Genomic DNA, 18,326 nt, shown 5'->3' on the forward strand with positions numbered 1-18,326 from the left:
GGAAAAGCTTGGCACGTGCACAGTAAGGCTTCTGTACGACTGAGGTTTGACAGTTACTGAAGAATGTGTTGACAATATATTAGACTTCAAATAGGTTTGCGGTAACATTTTGTAACTTGTATCTGACATTAAGCAAAGCATTACATATGCATAGAGGATAAATATTTATTTATAACAGAGAGTGTCTTTTTAAACAAAATAATGTATCATCACTGTATACAGGCAATTCTCTACTCTGGAATAAGGCAGTTGGTACATTGCTGTATTAGAAAATAAATCAGCCTTTTCTAATTTAGTAAGTGACATACGCAAGGCTTATATCCTACAACTTACCAGGGCAATTTCCAAACAACAAATGCCAAAAACTCAGATTTGTGAGCTTTCAGTTAGTCAGATTCCCTAGAGCATCCAAACGATCTCCAGTATTCCCACAAATCTGTCCCGCTGCAGGAAGAGGCGTACTGCAGAATCACGCTGAACTGCTCAAACCTTAGCCCAAAGCAAGAACCTCATCAGAAAGAATGCTTTTAAAAATCAGAAATCCATACCAGTATGATTCTATTTTACAGTAATTACACTTAAATAATTTTTAGAACAAGTTTAGATAGCAATTGTCATTACTGCAGATGGCGTTAATAAGGAGGAAATATATATATGGATCATATATTCATCGAATAATTGGTGCCGATCTGTCGTTTGTCACTGTTGGTCTGAGTTTCACAGTTGCAAAAGGATTTTCTCCACTGGAAAGAAATGCACAAAGTTACTACAGGGCTCCCCGTGCTGCAGCGAACATAAGCCACGCAGTTCCTTCTTTCATGTTGCTGGAAGAGCACAGTACAGTTTTACACTAACGGATTCTATGCAGCTCATAGTTTAGCCTGAATGTTTCAAACAAGCTTACCCAGAAAACTCACTTTACAGCAGTCCCGGATCTGGTAAGTTAATATCCTGTTGGAGCTGGATGTTCTTTAAGAAGCTTCCAAAGAAGTTTGGGTTTAACCCCTGCTCTCCGCCAGCCGCAGGAGAGGTGTCTGCTGCTCTGGGAGGCTCTGCCCTGTCCTCCCCTGCCACCCTCTCGAGGAAGGTGAGTGTTTCAACACAGTGGGTTTAACGCTGCCTGCAGCAGTCAGAGTTCAGGAAAGAACATCCTCATTTCCCCTCACAATCAATACAATAACATGGGTCAAAATAAAAATCAACATAACCATAATTGAATAAAAAGCTTTAAATTATACCTTAGAAAGGGTGGTTTTACAATGCCATTCATGTCGGGTTTCTGTAAGAGAAAGGACATTGGTACAGATGTAAAACAAAAGCACATTCAAGCAGGCTGGAATGGTTAGTCACCTGCAGTAAGAGTTGTCTAGTTTAGCTGTGGAGAGGTGGTGGGCAGAGCAGAATGATCTCAGAACATCAGAACGCCGGCAGCTGCATATGCATACAGTGCAGAGAATGGGGTCTTCTTCCCCACAGGGGGCAGTTCTTTTTTGTTTTCTCAATATCAGCAATTACTTGAGTTCTAGCCTGCACTGTGCAGGTAAAAATGTCAAATATCACTGAAAATTGGCAACCAAAAGAAGAAGGACAGAACCAGTGTGTTACCATCCAGCTTCCGTAGCACGCTGAAGAAGCGGCTGTGCCTGTCCCTGCACGAGGCCACACCAAGCTCGGGGCAGATCTTAGAGTCAGCTGTGAGCACAGCCACCAAGGCAGGGCTAGGAAAGGCAGCACGCAGTGGAATGTGAGCAGCCAGAGGAAGAGCCTGAAGCTAGAGCAGGTTCTGAGGTTCTGCTGAGTGCACACAGTTTGTATTTTACTAAAAAAAAAAGTAAAACAGAGAAACCCCCAGCAGCACATACGAACGCCCACCAAAGCAGCAAACCCCCAGAGCTCGCTGCCACAGAAACCCCACCATGTTCAGCTACTGCTGATTTGCAGTGCATGAGTTCAGGTGTCTCCCATGGCTTCTGGGGGCAGTGGTGGTGAGCACAAAGCAGAGCAGCACGACCTGGCAGCACCCGTGTGTGTCACTGGCAGTGGCTGCGTGGGGGCGGCACGAAAAGAGGAATAACTTCACACAGGTATTGTTGATATTTTGTTGTAGTCAAACTGACAATCTGAAAGCATTGTTTTTACAGCTACAGCTTGCACTGTACTTTTGTGATGAGATTTCCTTGATTTTTGCAAATTGGAGGTTACCCAGGAGGTGGCAGTGCGGCCCCGACGCAGCGCTGCTGCAGGACGCAGTGCCTGGTGCTGTGCAGCCAGCTCTGCAACGCGGGGCTGCCGAGCCTGATGCACAGCGTGGAAGTTCTGGCAAACATTTGACTTCTACTTTTTTCCACTAAACTTCTAATATAATCATATTTAATTTTAAGTATTTCAAATGGCAAACTAATTGCATTCCTTCCGAGAGGTGTCAGACTAGGTTCAAAGCAAAAGTGAACTTTTGACTGTATATTGTAGCATACAAAGCATTCTCAAGCCTGGCAGCGGAGCAGGGGCCGTTGTCTTGCACAGAAGCAGGGAAGACAAGGAAGTTCAGCAGCTTTCCAAAGGAATGAAAGGAAATAGTAATTCTGGAGTGAAATCCTTTGGTGCGAGTGCAGCAACTCTCCCGTCCAGTTCTCTTCTATAACAGGTAAGAATCATGGGGTCACAGCAAAAGTGTATCTGCTACAAGTTATGGGGAACCTCAACACAGTTTTGAGGAGATGCAGATGCATTTGTCTTCTATTCCTAAGAGGCTGTAAGCACCATCTGGCCTCCAGGGAGAACAAGCAGTTCTAGTTAATTCTGTCCTCACCTGTCGGCCAAAATCACTCTCCTTTTCTCTTGGTTTTTCAGTGCAACAGAAATGTTAGTCCACAAGCCTTAAGTTTATCCATAAACCCCCTAAGCTAATGCTACAGAAAGAACATCCTTATGGTTGACTGCTCTTGAGAGCCGACTGAGGCCAGACGGCAGCACACAGCGGTGACAGCAAGGCAGTGGAACGGATTCAATCATTTCAGAGGTCTACAGTAAGTCACCTTTTACTTGTCACAGGGCAAAAACTCTGCTGCTTGCCTGGCAGCTTTCACAGGCTGATACACCTTTTAACTGTTGTGAACGTAATGACATTTGTAGGACATTTTGATCCCCAGAGCTCTCAACAGATAGTCATAGAATAAATGAGCCCGTGTATAAATCTGACATTTCATAATTGTAAAGGCTCATTGCTTTTTTTAATCCAAAAATGAAAACCATGCATATGTCAAAATATAGACATCTTTCTTCATAATTATTTTAGAAGTTCCCAGATACTTAATTTGGAAGTGACTCCACAGAAGAATTCTTGATACTCCTTTTCCTGCCTGCAGAAAGCTTTATTTCCCTTAGGAAAACATTGTCCTACAAATGTGACATCTCTGCACAGATTATGTACTTCCTTTGACTACATATACTTAAGTACATATACACTTACTTTAAATAACAAGGTTCATTACTGATAAAGTTACTTACTTGAAAGCAGTTTGAAATTTGTTCAAATACATATGCTAATGTTACTACTTTCTGACAAAAATCAGCTAAGCTAATCTTTTAGAAGGGATTCTTTGAGGAAAAATCTCTCAAACCATTACTCGTCTCGTCTAAGTGGGGTAAGATCTCCTTCACCGAGAGGAGCTTCACATCTCCCAGTCAAACTTCCATCCTTTTTATCATGGAAAAGTCTTAGCTGCTGCCTCTAATCCTTCACGCGTTCTCAGGGCCACGGACTTTCTGCAATGGAAAGAAGGAGGCTTTTCTCCCTTCCCAACAGAGAAGAGGTTATTTTTGTCTGTTCAGATGTTGTATTGGTTTATGAAATATGATAGTCTTCCTGATAAATAACTGAATGTGAATTTTTCAGCTATTGACAGCCAACTACAAGATTCCTGACGACTCAGAAGGTTGCTGTGGTGCCTGCTAATGGAACTTGGCCCCTTAATGCTACTAGTGTTTCAGTTTTAGCAGCAGCAGCTAAATGTATAACAGAAGGATGGTGGTTTTTCCCCTGTGCTTCAAGAGACATTTTGAAGAAGGTAAAAAATATGTGTCAGCATTAGATAGCAGTGAAATATTTAGACAAGCAGCAAAATCAAAACTAATAATTGCTTAATTTGATAATACTCTTTTTGAATCATTGTTTGAATGCTGACTTAAAAGTAGAAATACCAGGTTTACAGAGCATTTTCCATTCTGAGACAATGCACTTCCGCTCATCCATAAGACGCTGAATCTAGGCATTAATTAGTACACGTGTCCCTCAGCAGCGTTCACAGAAGTAGCACTGACTTGCAGGGTGCTGTGTAAAGTACTCTGGAGCACAGAGTTACGCTGTTTTAAGTCCTGTCCCGCTACAGCTCTGAAGTCACTTATGGTTGTAGATGTGTGCTACTTTCCGGGAGAATTTGTTCTGGAGTTTCACAGATTCCATTTCTCTGCTGAGCAGGGCAGGGCTTCTAGTGCTCTTAATTATATCCCCAAACAATTTGTCAACCTTGTTATTACTCTAGGTAGACTGAGATACCAAAAAAGCATACTAATCCTGCAGAGTAGCTACCGAAGTCAGGTACAAGTAGCTAAAATAGAACAATATTAAGGGCCTCATTTAAGAGCTCGGTTAAGAAGTTCAAGAAGAGTAAGCAGCGCAGAGCATTCAATTAACGGCATTGATTACTTACCGGACCTGCGCCTTCTGCTCTGTCGCTTGGTGTTTTAGCAGCAGTACCTTTGGAAGGCTCCATTCTCTTATCTGGAGCTGAACCCAGATAGTCTGGCGGTGGGAGGACAACGCCAGCTTTTTCTGCAAGATTCACAGAACTAATGCTTCTAACTGGCGCAGCGCTGCAAGACAGAACCCAGCAAGCAACATGTTCAGTTCCCATAATACACCTTTCCTCCTTGTCTTCAGTCCCAGGAAGGAACAGAAATGCATAATTAAGGCATATCATCTCTCTGAAGTCCGTGGGACTCTACAGTTCTTAGGTCTCTGTGTAGCCATTAAACCATGGTAACGTGATCTAGGTATGACAGTACAGACTGTTAGGAGATACTTACTGTATGTGTTACTGAACAACAGATGGTGTAAGCAGAAGAGTAATATTTTTAATGCATGTTAAAGAAGATTTGGGTATTTTTTGCACGTGCCACTCAAAATATTACCTTGACACTGGAACAAATGCTTTTTCTTCTGTTTCTTCTAGTGGTCTAGTATATGAAGATGGAAACCATCCTTTTCTGTAATGGAAAGGGATTATTTCAATTTCACATGATATAAAACAGGAAAGATTTTTCAAAAGTCAACACCAGACATAACAGTAGACTTTGGAAGATATAACGTTTAAAGGCCTGGGTTCTAGCATACAAGATCTTCCTGAAATACATGCAGCTAGATTCACCTGACAGAAGTCCCCGGTCAGTGACAGCAGAAAAAGATGGAAAGCCATTTACTAATATTTGCTAATCAAACCTGAGAGACATTTTTCTTTCATGTTCACATTGGGTACTAAAGTGATTATCTTACACTTTAGTTGACTCATGTTCCCCGTAAAGCCAGCCATCCTTTTCTTCAGCTACCAGAAGTATGATGGTATCTCCCTGTGCAAAGCTAAGTAATGTCTTGTTATTTCCAGCAGTATGTGGAAAGATCGTCTTCACTTTTTGCCTTTTCATTATATTCAGCCCTGTGGCAACAGAAGTTGAGCGCGATAAACTGGCATCATCTGAATTTTCTGTCAAAAACAAAACAAAAAAGCAAAATTAACCACATTGACAACATTCAATTAGCTGTCAGGAAAAGAACATCTGGTAAAGCAATAATCAAGTCCAATGTAGTTGTGAGGCTGCACTGTTTGGGGTTCTGCTTAGACTCTCAGTTATCTACCAATGTTGCTTATCACCAAAGTCCTTAATAACATCGGTGTTTGTATGCATGCACACGCGCTATCACAATAAGGTTGAACCAACTGACATAACAAGTTATGTAAGTGTTAACTTGCTCCTGCTTTCTTCTTTTGGCCTAAGAGATGCTAACCAGAAGCAGCTGCGAAAGACCTCTGAAAATTTTCCGTTCTTAAAAGAAGAAACAAGTCCAAGATCTCATTATCACACGTGCCCAGCACTCAGCTTCAACTGAACCAACGAGAATTGCAGGCGCTTGGCACTTTGCAGACATCAGATGTTTCCCAGTAGATGATTTAAAGGACGTCTCAAAAAGAAATGTTATTTGACCAGTATAATGCACTTTAAAGGCATTTTTAAGGAAGAAATGCTGAAAATGCTGTCCTAGCACTCACGAGTTGTGCATTTGTTTTGTTGTGATGTAGGCTTAGTTCTTTCCCTGTAGCAGAATAAGTCAAAGAGTTGTATCTCACAAACTAATAAAATACCGTAATGGGATTTTGCATTTCAGGAAAAGAAGTGCAAGACTGCTTGCTTTGTCCCACGTGCATTCTCCCCTGGCTGCTATGCACCCTTAAAGGAAACCACACCAAGACTGCAATATGAGTCCTGTCTGTGAGCACTGAAATAATCGTGTGCATCTGGTCCAAAATCACAGAACGTATTCTTCCAGTAAGACAGAGCACGACGAGCAGTTAAGCTGCGTTAATCAGGGATGCATGGCAAATGATGAAAATAGGATCTACCTATCTTGACCTTTATTCCACTGTAAACAGTTCTTTCCTTCTTAGGACATGTACTTCTGTTAGGTTACTGATACATAAACACTCTGTAAAGACCATTTATACTCCTCCACATATCCTGGAATTCAAATCATGACAGCAGACAAGCAATCCGAAGATAGTTTTGAATGCTGTCAGGCAGCACTTTGCAACAAAATGGCACTCACCTGCTGAATTAGTCGGTCTCTCGGGAGACGCCTTTGGAGCCGTGGTGGGGTTGTTAAACATGTCAACAAGTGGACTTGTGTACGCCCTGCCGACAGGAGCAGGGGGCACCTTCGATGCATTTTCATGATGAGCATAATAATTGTTTCCAATCTGGAATCAGAAAAACATGATCCTAATACAGAGGTGAAATGAATCCTAGGTTATTTGCAACATAACCTCTAGAGAGCAACGCTCAGGTTTTCCCAAATCATACATACCTAAGGCTTTTCTGCTGGGCCTACCTTGCTGTGAAACTTCTGATAGGATAGTTTGCAAGAGTCCTGTTCCCTGATACACAGTAGTTAGTGGAAATGCTACGAAAGCCCCAGTTTCCACAAATAGCCCATGCATGCATAGATCAGTACATTTCTAAACATAACAACTGGAGGTATTGAATTTAGAAATTCAATAACCAGTGGTAACACAACGTACAAATAGGGGGAATTGAGAATTTAACTTGTACTTTAATATTCTGTAATAAGAATCAGAGGGAAGAAGGAAAGAGTAAAATTTTGTTTAAGTTGATCTTGAACCTCAAGTATGTAATTAGTAGCACTTACAGACAGGAATGCTGGAAATGGAGTGGCTAAAACGAGCGTAGTCCTAAGGCTGTGCTCTGCAGGAGAAGCCCTGGGCACCCAGCTGCAAGCAGCCCCCTTTGGCTGCGTGCTTCTGCCTGCTTTACTCTCTGTATTTCTCCAGCAGCAGAGCTTCAGCTTAATGGTTTTGCTTTCCTACCCAAGCCCAGTATATTTCAGCTGATGCATGTTATGGACTTGAATCCAAATGCTTACGTACAATAGAAACTAGTGAAGCCAATCTGGACCCATTTGAAAGAGCCTTTAACTGTCAAGGAATGACATACCATGGTGTTTCTCTCTATCATCGGTGAAGGCTGCGGAGTTCCTGATATTGGAGTGGAACCAGGTGTCCTTATTTCATCTATCATCATTTTCACTTTTTCAGGAACTTTGGTAGCATCGCTGCAGATTTCCTGCCACCCAGGCAGCTTGGAGTTGAGGAATTCTGCACACTGCATCCAAATTTAAGAGGTACTCATCAAAGATACAATTTTGCATAACATTACACAGAGCTACTTGCTAATTCTTGTAACAGAAAAAAAAGATAAGTGAAATGGAAGTCTTTTCAAACGTGTTCTAAACTAAGTAATATCTCTTTGAAGTATATAGTAGAAAGAGATTGTCCTTTTTCAGGGTCAGACATTGGAAGAACCGTACTTCTTTCTTAATTTTTTTTTAAGATTTTTAAAGAATGGTAATAAAATAAATGATTTTTTAAGAAGTCATAGGAACCTTTTACCGTTTGCTGTAGTACATTCAGGAGAATATCGCATTGTAAACGTTCTCTACAAACAGATCACAACACTTGTCTGGCACTGCAGTGTTCCTAGTGCTACCCAAACTATTTGTGGCAGTCCCATCTAGATACTAGAAGAGATCTTAAGATCTCCGCTGCGATTAGATTTCAAGAGTTTCATTTCTATTGACATGCATGCCACTGACCTGAACGTGATAGAAGTGCATGTGCTGGGTAAAACTGCAGTGCTTGTCAACTAGAAAGCAGAATCTTCTTTTTTCTTCAAGTAGAGCTTCTCTACAGCCTTCTGCAATAAATCTCTGAATGTCAGTCTGTCGAGAGCTCACGGTTTCCAAATACTAAGGGAAAAAAGTAAATAAATCACATACAGCCTCTGAGTTTTATTTGATACTCTATCCAATTACTGAAGCAAGTTCCAAAAGCACAAGGAAAAGCTATCAGAAAGCTGGGGAGGAGCAGCTCTGCTTCCAAGTCATTCTCTTCTCATGCACACACCTGACTCCTCCAATCTGATCAGACACACATGTATTCTTATTATAGGCAATCGCTATTCTAGGGTGTGAGGAAATGGCACCAGGGCAGATTCAGGTGTCAGGAAGAGTTTCTTCATGGAGGGGCAGCAGGGCATTGGGACACGCTGCCCAGGAGCTGGAGGGACGTGTGGATGTGGCACCTGGGGACACAGTTTAGGGCTGGACTTGGTAAGTCATTGGTGGTCGCACCTGATGATCTTAAGAGTTTTTTCCAACCTAAATGATTCCATGATTCTAATGGGGGTGTGTGTTTGGGGGGGGGGGGGGGGTCCGCAGCGTAGCAAAACAAGAAAAAGAATTTTATCTTCTAAATTAAATGCTGTAAAAAATAAGAATATCACTTCAAAGCAGCAGCAACTGAGCAATTTTAAGACCACAGGTGTTCTCTAATTAGACTAATTACCTTAATCTGCTCCATGGCAGTTATATTTACTCTCACAAAGCTGTAATGAATCTATACTTCATTTTAGAGAGGAAAAAAGTGAGTTACTAAAAAGACTAAAATATATTTGTCTGAAGTTATGAAAGTTTGTGGCTAAAATGTGCTTAAAGGCTGATTCTTGAATTCTCAGCCCAGTACGTTAAAAATGAATGGTTCTGCTGAACGCAGGTTACAAGTAAGTGCTGGTCTGATTTATGCTTATGTACCTTGTCATAAACAAAGCTTTCTTTGAAGAAAAAAAGTAGAAAAATATAAAAGCTACCATAAGGCAGTATTTCAGAAAATACTTCCGGCGATACATTTTATTTCAAACAAGTCATGTATCTGCACTGCCTTGCCATTTCTTACTTGGCCTCAAGATGGCAATGCTGTTTAAGATCAGTAGCAAAGGTCTTGAGTAAATGGTATGGCCTACTTCGGGAAACTCATTTAGAGCAAATTACTGCTGAATTGACACAACATAGCTGAGTAAACTGCTGCATAAAGGTGCAGTTACAGAGGTGCTGTAAAGCCCTTCACCAAGCAGTGGCCATCTAAGAAACCTAGCAGCCGAAGCAAACATCTCTGAACCCGTACAGCAGCACAGCCAGCATTTAATTTAAACTGCAGTAATTATTCCAGGAATGCCCTCAACATACAACAGCTCTGAGAAATCAAAAATACACATTCTTTGAAGTCAGTGGAACTGCTGCCAAACCACGTGCAGGGCAGCTGCAAATTAACTAATCACATTCCATACACAAAAACAGTTGTAGGCTTCAGAAGTCAAGTTTGGAAAGACCCAGATAGGACCTGTAATGGATTAATGTTTTCTGTTGACCACTTCTCATACAAAATAAAAGAAAAAAGAAAACCAAGAGCCAACACACTGACCTCCATTTCTTTATGCTCGTATTTCATTACATTCCGTGTTCCTTGGCTTTTCCTTCGGATTTTTTTCAGCTCAGCCTGAGACTTCTCTAGGGAATCTAATTTATTTCTGTGTTCGGTTTGGTACCTCTTTAAAGTTGCCTGCAATCAGAGCATTTACCAACATCTCAGTGCGCTCCGCAATGCTGCTTGTGTAAGCAACAAGAAAGCATTACCACAGGTATTGCTAATGCACGTCGAATGAGGCGACCAGTTGCTTCTCTTGGCTTCAGTTTGAGAATGCTATAAAGTTCCCATTTTAACTCAAAATAAGCACAAACCTTTTTGCCATGTTTAAGCAGTTAGAGCTCAAATTAACACAGTGATTAATAAACTGTTAGGGAACAACGGATCAATAAAAGATGACCCTTCTGTATTAGAATTGAATGTACTTACAGTCATGTATTTTACATCCAGGTCTGTTTTCCTCTCCAGTTCAGATATAATTTCCTTATGAAATTTCTTAAACTTTAAAGCAAATAAATTAAGGGTTATTAAAAATCAGCAGAAGTGGTTTTTAATTTCAAAAGGTTAGGCAGATTAAGAAATTGTTTAACTTACACTTTCCTCTAGACTGTCATTAAGTTTCTTGTGCGTTCTTGAAATTTCTACCAGAACTTGGCCTGTTGATAAACACACAACCATATTTCTTTCTTTCAGAGAGCTCTGAAGGCGGTTAACAAGCAGTGATAAAATACATTTAACTAATAAATGTATTAGCTATAATATATTAAGAGAGATAGGAAACTTCCTGCTGTTTCTTATCACCACAGTTTAAATAATTAAGTGGATCTGGCCACAGAACAAACCAAGCTCATAAGTGACAGGAAAATAATCTACCGTGTTGTTGTGCAAGCAAGACTTGGTGTGACAGACCAAGTAACTGCTTCCTTCTCGCCAGAGTAACACGCACTGATTCAGTGAGAGACTATTCTTGCCAATGTGGGGGATAGGACATGAAAACTGGAGACAGTTGCTGCTATCCAAACAACCTGCTATCCACTCGGTCTGCAAACTGAACCTTAATGTTTAACTGACCGCAGCGTCAGCACTGAAGTCACCTTCCACGTCCATTGACAGCACACCTGCTAAAGCACATCTGATACATATGCTGATTAATTTCTCATGCTCTTTTATCAGGGATTACAGCCTGTCTGTATGGCATTAACTAACAGACAGGAAAGACAGATTTCTCAGCTTCCTCTTAACAGCTCCTAAGTACGCCTGTTATTCTTCGCTGCCTGCTAGCACAGAGTTACACAGCTTACTTGTAACTGCAGCAGTTTAGAGCTGGGATGTTTCGCTTTGCTTTAGGAGGCTGTAGAAGAAAAGAACCTGGTTCCTTTTGGGTGTGGCCGCAGCCGGCCCCACCATCCTGCAGCCTGCTGTGCTGGCTCTGTCTCGTGGGGAGGCTGTGGCACGCTGCTGGGAGGAGTGGCTGACAATGGCCTGACGTGCCCGGCTTGACTTCACCCAAACTACAACTGGAGGTAGTCACCAGCTCTACCAGGGCCGTGACAAAACAGCCTTTTGTCTAGAGAGGTTTTATCGTCATTGTATTTCCGTGGCAGTGCACAGGTTCCATTTCAGAGCCAGGCCGCTGTCATGCCTCCTCCAGTCATCTACCTGTTTGCCCATCAACCCTGCAGTTATCCCCCCCTGAGCTATTTAACATACGGTACTTACAGCATTAAACCTGAAATGGGGCTGCTTTAACATACAGGTGGCCCTACAAAGCTACGCACAGTAATTCCGATTTTGGGATTGTGTGCCACTGGCAGAATCATGGCACAGAACCGAGTCAGCCAAGACATAGCACCCTTTAATGCCTCCGTTCCTTCAGGTGTAGGCAGAAGCTCCCCGAAAGTGCAGATAATTGACTAATTCAGCTAAATAAAATGAATGGCAGGACTTCTCATCTCTTCCTTTTTCAACATCTCCCCAGCCATCAAGACCCATCCCTCCACAGGGGTACGCTGGGGTTCTGGTGACCCCGAGCCTGGAGCATCTCCGTTATGAAGAAAGGATGGGAGACCTGGGGCTCCTCAGCCTGGAGAAGAGAAGACTGAAAGGTAATCTTAGCAGCGCTTATAAAGATCTAGTGGGTGGGAGTCAAGCGGACAGGGCCAGGCTCTTTTCATGGTGCCCAGCAGCAGGAGAAGGGGCAACGGGCACTGACTGTAAGATAGGAAGTTCCATACAAGCAGCCTACAGTAATAGGGTGCTGGTGATTAAGAGTATAAAAGTAAATACTGTGAGAAGTGAGAGTCGCTACAGTAATTATTTCCCATGCAGTAGGAAAGTAAATACAGTGTAGTTACATAAACACTTGAAGTAACGGACATCGGTAAGCGAGCTTGTTACTTTTAAGGCTGCAGAAGTGAATGCAGTTCGGTAAGTAGGCCTTATTTCACCAAAATCAACAGAAAAGTTTCATTTTGACTGTAAGGGCATTTTAAAATTAGACGAGTTTTGTAAAAAAGAATAAAAACCACCAAGTAGTGATACAGCATTAAAAGAAATCGGGGGAAAAAAATACAAATAAGACTAAGAATTTTGCTTGGGTTCACACAAAGCTCTGGGGATTCCAGACATTCGTGGTGAATGCTGGAGCGGCCAGCAGAAAACGGCCCGTGTGAGCTTGTTATCCTTTTAAAAGGAGCGGCCTGTGTGGAACGCCCGCCCTGAGGATCCGCTGCCACAGCCGCGCACGCAGCGAGCGCTTGGCAGCGCCGAGGCCGCCAACAAGGCCGGGCATTGAGCGCGCCCGCGCTGCTGCCCCACAGCCCTGCCCCCGGCGGCCCCGCAGCGCCGCGCCCGCTGGAACGGGCCCTTCACCAGGTGCGGCACGGCTGGAAAACATGACACTCGGGGCCTGGTATTCCTGTCTCACGCAGCGCTGGAACTGACCGCAGCCTTCAAGGCTTTCGGTTTCCAATCTTTGGGGAGAAAACTAGCTACTTTAAAAAAAAAAAAAAAAAATCTTTCTTGCAACGAAAATTGCCCAAACACATCCTGAGATTAAGAGAACTTAAAAATGGATGCTTCCTTCTGAACAGTTTGTGCTGGATTATTTTCCAAGTTTCTTTTTTTCATACACCCTAGAACACTTCTACATTTTGTTTTTGAATATCAGTGACTGCTTCTCTCATCGTATTTTCTTTCTCCCTTCACCAAAGGCTCCCTGTGCACTGTGCACCAGATAAAACCCAGTTTATACTGGGATCTCTTCACTGCTCCCAGTAATCCAGAGGCACTGGCTCACCCACCTCGCTTCCTCTTTCATGCTTTGAAAAGAACTCACAGTGAGCACACAGACCTATTAAGATTTAAATTATAGTTTACATTAGAGGTCAGATTCTGCTCTTTAAATAGAGAGCACTTTGTAAGTGGACGTATACCATGGTCTTTTATCGCCAGTTTAAGATAATGGGTTACCACATTTGGACGGCCCTCCTGATTAAGATTTATATAGGAGAAAAGTTTTTGTAGAAGTGTAGCTCAGGAGAGGTAAAATGAGCCCTGGCCTCCGTGTCACAGTATCCAAGTGGGATGGAAACCAGACAACTTCAGGAGAACACGTTGATTTTGATTACAATTGTGAATTATAGAATAGCTCTCATCAGCACAGTGGGTCACTAGATTAATTCATCAGCTAGGGGCAGGCTGTGGTGCTCAGTAATTATTCAGTTTGTAAAAAGGCAAAGGAAACTACCTGAAGTGAAGACAAATTTATTTCTCACGTCAGTTAAAAATATTTTGCTTTGTATTAAAGCTGCTCATGATCAGGTTTGATAAGACCTCTTAATACACAGTAACCAAATCTCGACCTTCCCATCATTTACTGTCAAACCCCATAGCTAGCAAACATGCAAATGAGCTACAAAATACGACTAGACTGCATGATAACAGACTGCCTAAGTCCAATTTATGACAGACAAACTGCAAACCAAACCAGCTTTAGGCATCACATTATGCAAAGAATTAACAAACCCAAACCACCAGACCTCATGATAAACATAACTATTAGGATACTTCACTTTCAAAGATACCATTTTTTTTTGCTCTACAGTCCCCCCAACACTAAACTCAAAATCTTTGTGATGAAAACAGTAGAAATATATTAAATATTTCCACATTTATTTTAGAAAACAAAAATGTATTCATAAATGTTCATAGACACATGTTGTGTCTTGTTAATATTAGCTTAGTATTGCAATGCAGGGAAGAGAGGAAACAACTTCTTTCAGATCAGTATTTTGGGAAAACATCTCTCTCACCTTAAAGGAAAAGTGGCCTTAAAATATACCAAACATTTTTCATGTATAGCTGTTGAAACTAGGCTGTGTAATATACCCACAGTCTGAAATATGACCATGGATAGCAATGTCCAATTGCATGGTAAATTTATTTCAGTTTCAGGTAGGTTGAGTGCACAGTGGAGTGATCTCTTAAGCTGAAACCTTAGAAACTCGAGGGAGGTGTTTAGGCTTCCCAAGATTGTTGGTTGTCTCTATATTTTCTGTTAAGAAAGTAAGACAGACTAGAATTCCATTAATGCTCTGTAGGTTTTGTTTGCAGAAAGAATAAATAAGAACCACTAACCCGAAATACACAACACTTCTCCACACACAGCATCACATGAGTAAGAAGACACCTCTGAAAAATTGTCTTCACAATAGATGAAAAACAAGGAAAGTGATTTCTAGCAGAAAGCCTCACTTGAAAATAGAACAGATAATAAGCATCTTCCTTATAAGGCCAGAATATGGAGCTCCTGCAGCAGTTACAGTTCAGTCTCACTGTTGACTGTTCAGAACAACAGAGTTAGTTCCAAGTAGAAACAAAAATGGAACTCAGTTGAGTTTTGTCAGAGAAGCAAATATTAGCAGATACCAACAAAATCACTTAAACTTTTAAAATATCAGTTGGCTATATTGGAATCAGTAAAATTATTGATTTCATCACCTACTTGAAATGTAGTTAGGATTTTGTTTATCTTTAGGGGAGGTCACTGGAAAAATGTCAAGTCTCTCGCTAGAGGGACTTTGTTAGATGCCTGGGAACAAAGTGCTCACTTAGAATCACTCCTTTATCTCCTGTCGTCCTGTTTTGCATTCAGGGCAGGTCTAGTAACTTCCCGTCTTCGAGATGAAGCCGCGTAATTATTTGTATTAAACAAGAGCAAAAGGCTGAGTCAAAGCTACACATGGAGACAAGGCAGTTCAGGGCTGTTATTAGCTCCCACTCCTGTCAAGATGCTCTTTCTTCCCAGTTGCCCTTTACCCAGGAGAAAGGCACTGATGACTGAGGGAAGCTGGAAACAAAGTCATTTGAAGCCATTACCCCTGAAAGGAAACGAAATGGGAAGTTTCAAAAGAATACGGTGCACCATAAATATAGCTGAACTAAGTGTCTTTTAAGTCTGGAGTACATTCAATTTACCGTTCTCCCATAGGAAAGATTTATTGCAGAAGGATTTAACTGTGCAACAGATACTTGAAAGAAGGCAAAAAGTCTTAATGGAAATTAACAGAAATGAAAAAATAAGAACAGACAAAACAATGCGTTGGTTTCCAGACGCTGACTGTGCTCCGCTTCTAATGCAATTTGTCCCCAATACTTGCAGGGCGGAGACAACCTGTAGAATTAATACTTGTGTGCACATAAATCAAGAGGACTAGGTCAAGTCTGCCTTTCCTTACTGCATGAGCGAACATGAAGTGGGCAGCAAGGAGTAAATCTCTGTGTAGTTAATTTTATAAAATGGCGCTGACACATGAGCATTCAGTGCCATTGCATGAAGGTGACTGCAGAAAGTGAAGGAGGAAGAAAAAAGAGTCAAATCTACAGCAGAGCAAGAGGGAAAAGTTCAGAGGATAATAAAGTGTTTGAAGTCCGCTATACGTGGTGGGCCCCAAGTACACAGAAGCAGCACTTCCCAATGGATAGTTATGTTTGGTAGAACAGAATTCTGTAATATCATATATAAAGCAAAAAAAAGCAAGATTTTCAGTTTCTAAATGGGATTCTCAGATCAATTTATATTTCAAAATATGCAAAGTTCTCACTAAAACTGTGATCAATAGATATTTCTGCAATATAACAACCAGGTAAATTAATTCACTTGAAACAAATTAGACATAGATTAACATGAACAAAGCCTCTATGACACAAGAGATTAAGTGTGTGTTCATGTACTAGCCCAGTACATGATATTGATCGTGAATCAGGAAGAATGGAATGGAACATTCTGCTATTGACTAGACATGTAGAAGTGAAATTCTGAGCTCAAGCCTCACTTTGCACAAGATTTACCTCCTTAACTTAGTACACAGACAGGAGCTGCCGTGAAGTCAGTCAGTCCACCTCGCACTATTATGCAGTTAAAGATCTAGTGCAGTTTTCATGGGATCAGAGCCATGTTAGAGTTCTTTTCACTTAGCATACACAGTGCTATGCTTCTAGCACCCCTTTAACTATTCCAGTGTGTTATATGAAGTTGCTTTCAAAGCATCATTTTTCTTCTAACACTAGCTCATGTTGCACAGCCCCCAGTATTCTAGGGAATAATCTGAAACCGATGTAATGCTCATAGTTGAGAAGTTTCAGTTTCTCCTTAGCTATGTTTCATAGTTGTTTTTTTTTTCCCCAGAAGTTACACTGCTTCCAATTACTTAAAACATTTTTAGCTATTTTAAAGTCTCATTGATACAGGAAATAGAGAAAACCTTCCAAAGTTCCTCAGAGCCTGGAAGATGCCCAAGCATCATGGCTTCATGACCAGACAAGACCAATAAGCAGCAAACAGGGTTAGACAAGACACTTTCTAATTTTAAGAGTCAAGCTCCAGTGGTACTGGGTGGCAGTGAGCTCGTACCGCTCTGCTTTCTCCTCCTCATTGGACTCCGCTGCCTGTGCTCCTGTAAGGTTCCCTATTTGGGAAATATGTTCTAGCCCATGCACATATTTTTTATGTATGTTTGACCAAAGTAAAAGCTTCAATTGCTCAATGTTAAAATCAAGCAGGAAAAAAAGAAAGAAACTACAGCCTCTGTGTTTATTCAGTTGAATAATTTCTTTCCAGCTTCACCATAGCCCAAATACTTTAGCAGGAGACCAGAGCTGTTTTGCTCAGGCTGCATTCTAGCTACAATATACTTTCTTCTGCTGGAGGTACCTTTTACCACTTGACTTCTATAGTCAATGCTGTACACTAGGTTCTGTGCTTCCTCAAGTGTTTGCTTCATTATGATACGTACATCTTTGTACATCCATACATAGCACATACAAGCATACAAATATATGCATTTAACACCGACAGCCCATTCCCTCCATGCCGAAGGCAAATAGCATCAGGACTGAGCACATGAGCAATTACCAAGGCTGTGAGAATTTCCAGTTCCTCTAAGTTTGTTTGTGGTGTGATGCTCCTATTTTACAATTTTAAACAGAACAACAAGAAAAGCTGATGTTATTTTAAAGAGAAGTGTGACGATCCATTTTAGCAATTTTCAGCCTGCTGCTCTCCTTCCCTTTTCTCTCCCAACCTGTTCTCATCTCTCAAAGAAAAGAAATCAGAGATCAGATTGTTTTAAACCTACTATATCACTGACCAGATGATAATTAACGTGGAATATTTATCATGTTTCAGATGATTGGTAAGCATGGCAACAACTAAATTTTAATGTTAATAAAAAAAAAAAAGGAAAGGAAAAGCGTATGCCACATCAATAATGCATGAAAAATGGCAAACTCGTTTTTCCACTGTTACTCCGTTCGTAATATTGTTAAAGACTGACAGACACAACCATATAAAGCAGACTGCATTAAGGTGTGTGTGTGACTGACGGATCTTCCATGGGGCCCTGGAAGCCTTAATTACAGCAGCTTCTCATACTGGAGCTGCAGCGGTGTTAAACAAGCAGGCGCTGAGCCATACCAGGCAGGTGCGCGGAAGTAAGCCACAGCACCAGCACAGGCCTCAACTTGCCTGCAGGAAGCCCTGCTGCTTCTGGGCCCATTAGTTAGGGGCAGTCATACAGCAAAGCCACCCTGTGTCCGAGCAGGACTGCAACAAGCAAACGTTATCGATCAGCAGCAACGGAGGTTCCTCGTGGGCTTCCAGTACTAACACAAGGGTGAAGATGTAAGGCATTGTGCGGAGAGCTACACTGAATTCAGTGC

The 18,326-nt window shown here is 41.6% G+C and overlaps 1 protein-coding gene across 1 annotated transcript in view; it reads right to left on the reverse strand.

Moving 5' to 3' along the window:
• The window catches only part of BAIAP2L1 (BAI1 associated protein 2 like 1), a 36,440-nt gene continuing 18,259 nt past the window's right edge, over nucleotides 146-18,326 (reverse strand). Inside the window, exons 4-14 of the mRNA XM_021411612.1 lie at nucleotides 10,701-10,762; nucleotides 10,536-10,607; nucleotides 10,104-10,241; nucleotides 8,441-8,593; nucleotides 7,783-7,950; nucleotides 6,878-7,028; nucleotides 5,552-5,759; nucleotides 5,191-5,265; nucleotides 4,710-4,872; nucleotides 1,239-1,279; nucleotides 146-743 (exon numbers count right to left, since the gene is read on the reverse strand). Coding sequence (XP_021267287.1) covers nucleotides 668-743; nucleotides 1,239-1,279; nucleotides 4,710-4,872; nucleotides 5,191-5,265; nucleotides 5,552-5,759; nucleotides 6,878-7,028; nucleotides 7,783-7,950; nucleotides 8,441-8,593; nucleotides 10,104-10,241; nucleotides 10,536-10,607; nucleotides 10,701-10,762 — 1,307 coding nt within the window. The 3' untranslated portion in view covers nucleotides 146-667. The remainder of the gene's footprint in view (nucleotides 744-1,238; nucleotides 1,280-4,709; nucleotides 4,873-5,190; nucleotides 5,266-5,551; nucleotides 5,760-6,877; nucleotides 7,029-7,782; nucleotides 7,951-8,440; nucleotides 8,594-10,103; nucleotides 10,242-10,535; nucleotides 10,608-10,700; nucleotides 10,763-18,326) is intronic.

The sequence above is a fragment of the Numida meleagris genome, chromosome 13, assembly GCF_002078875.1.
Source record: "Numida meleagris isolate 19003 breed g44 Domestic line chromosome 13, NumMel1.0, whole genome shotgun sequence".
NCBI classification, from domain to species: domain Eukaryota; kingdom Metazoa; phylum Chordata; class Aves; order Galliformes; family Numididae; genus Numida; species Numida meleagris.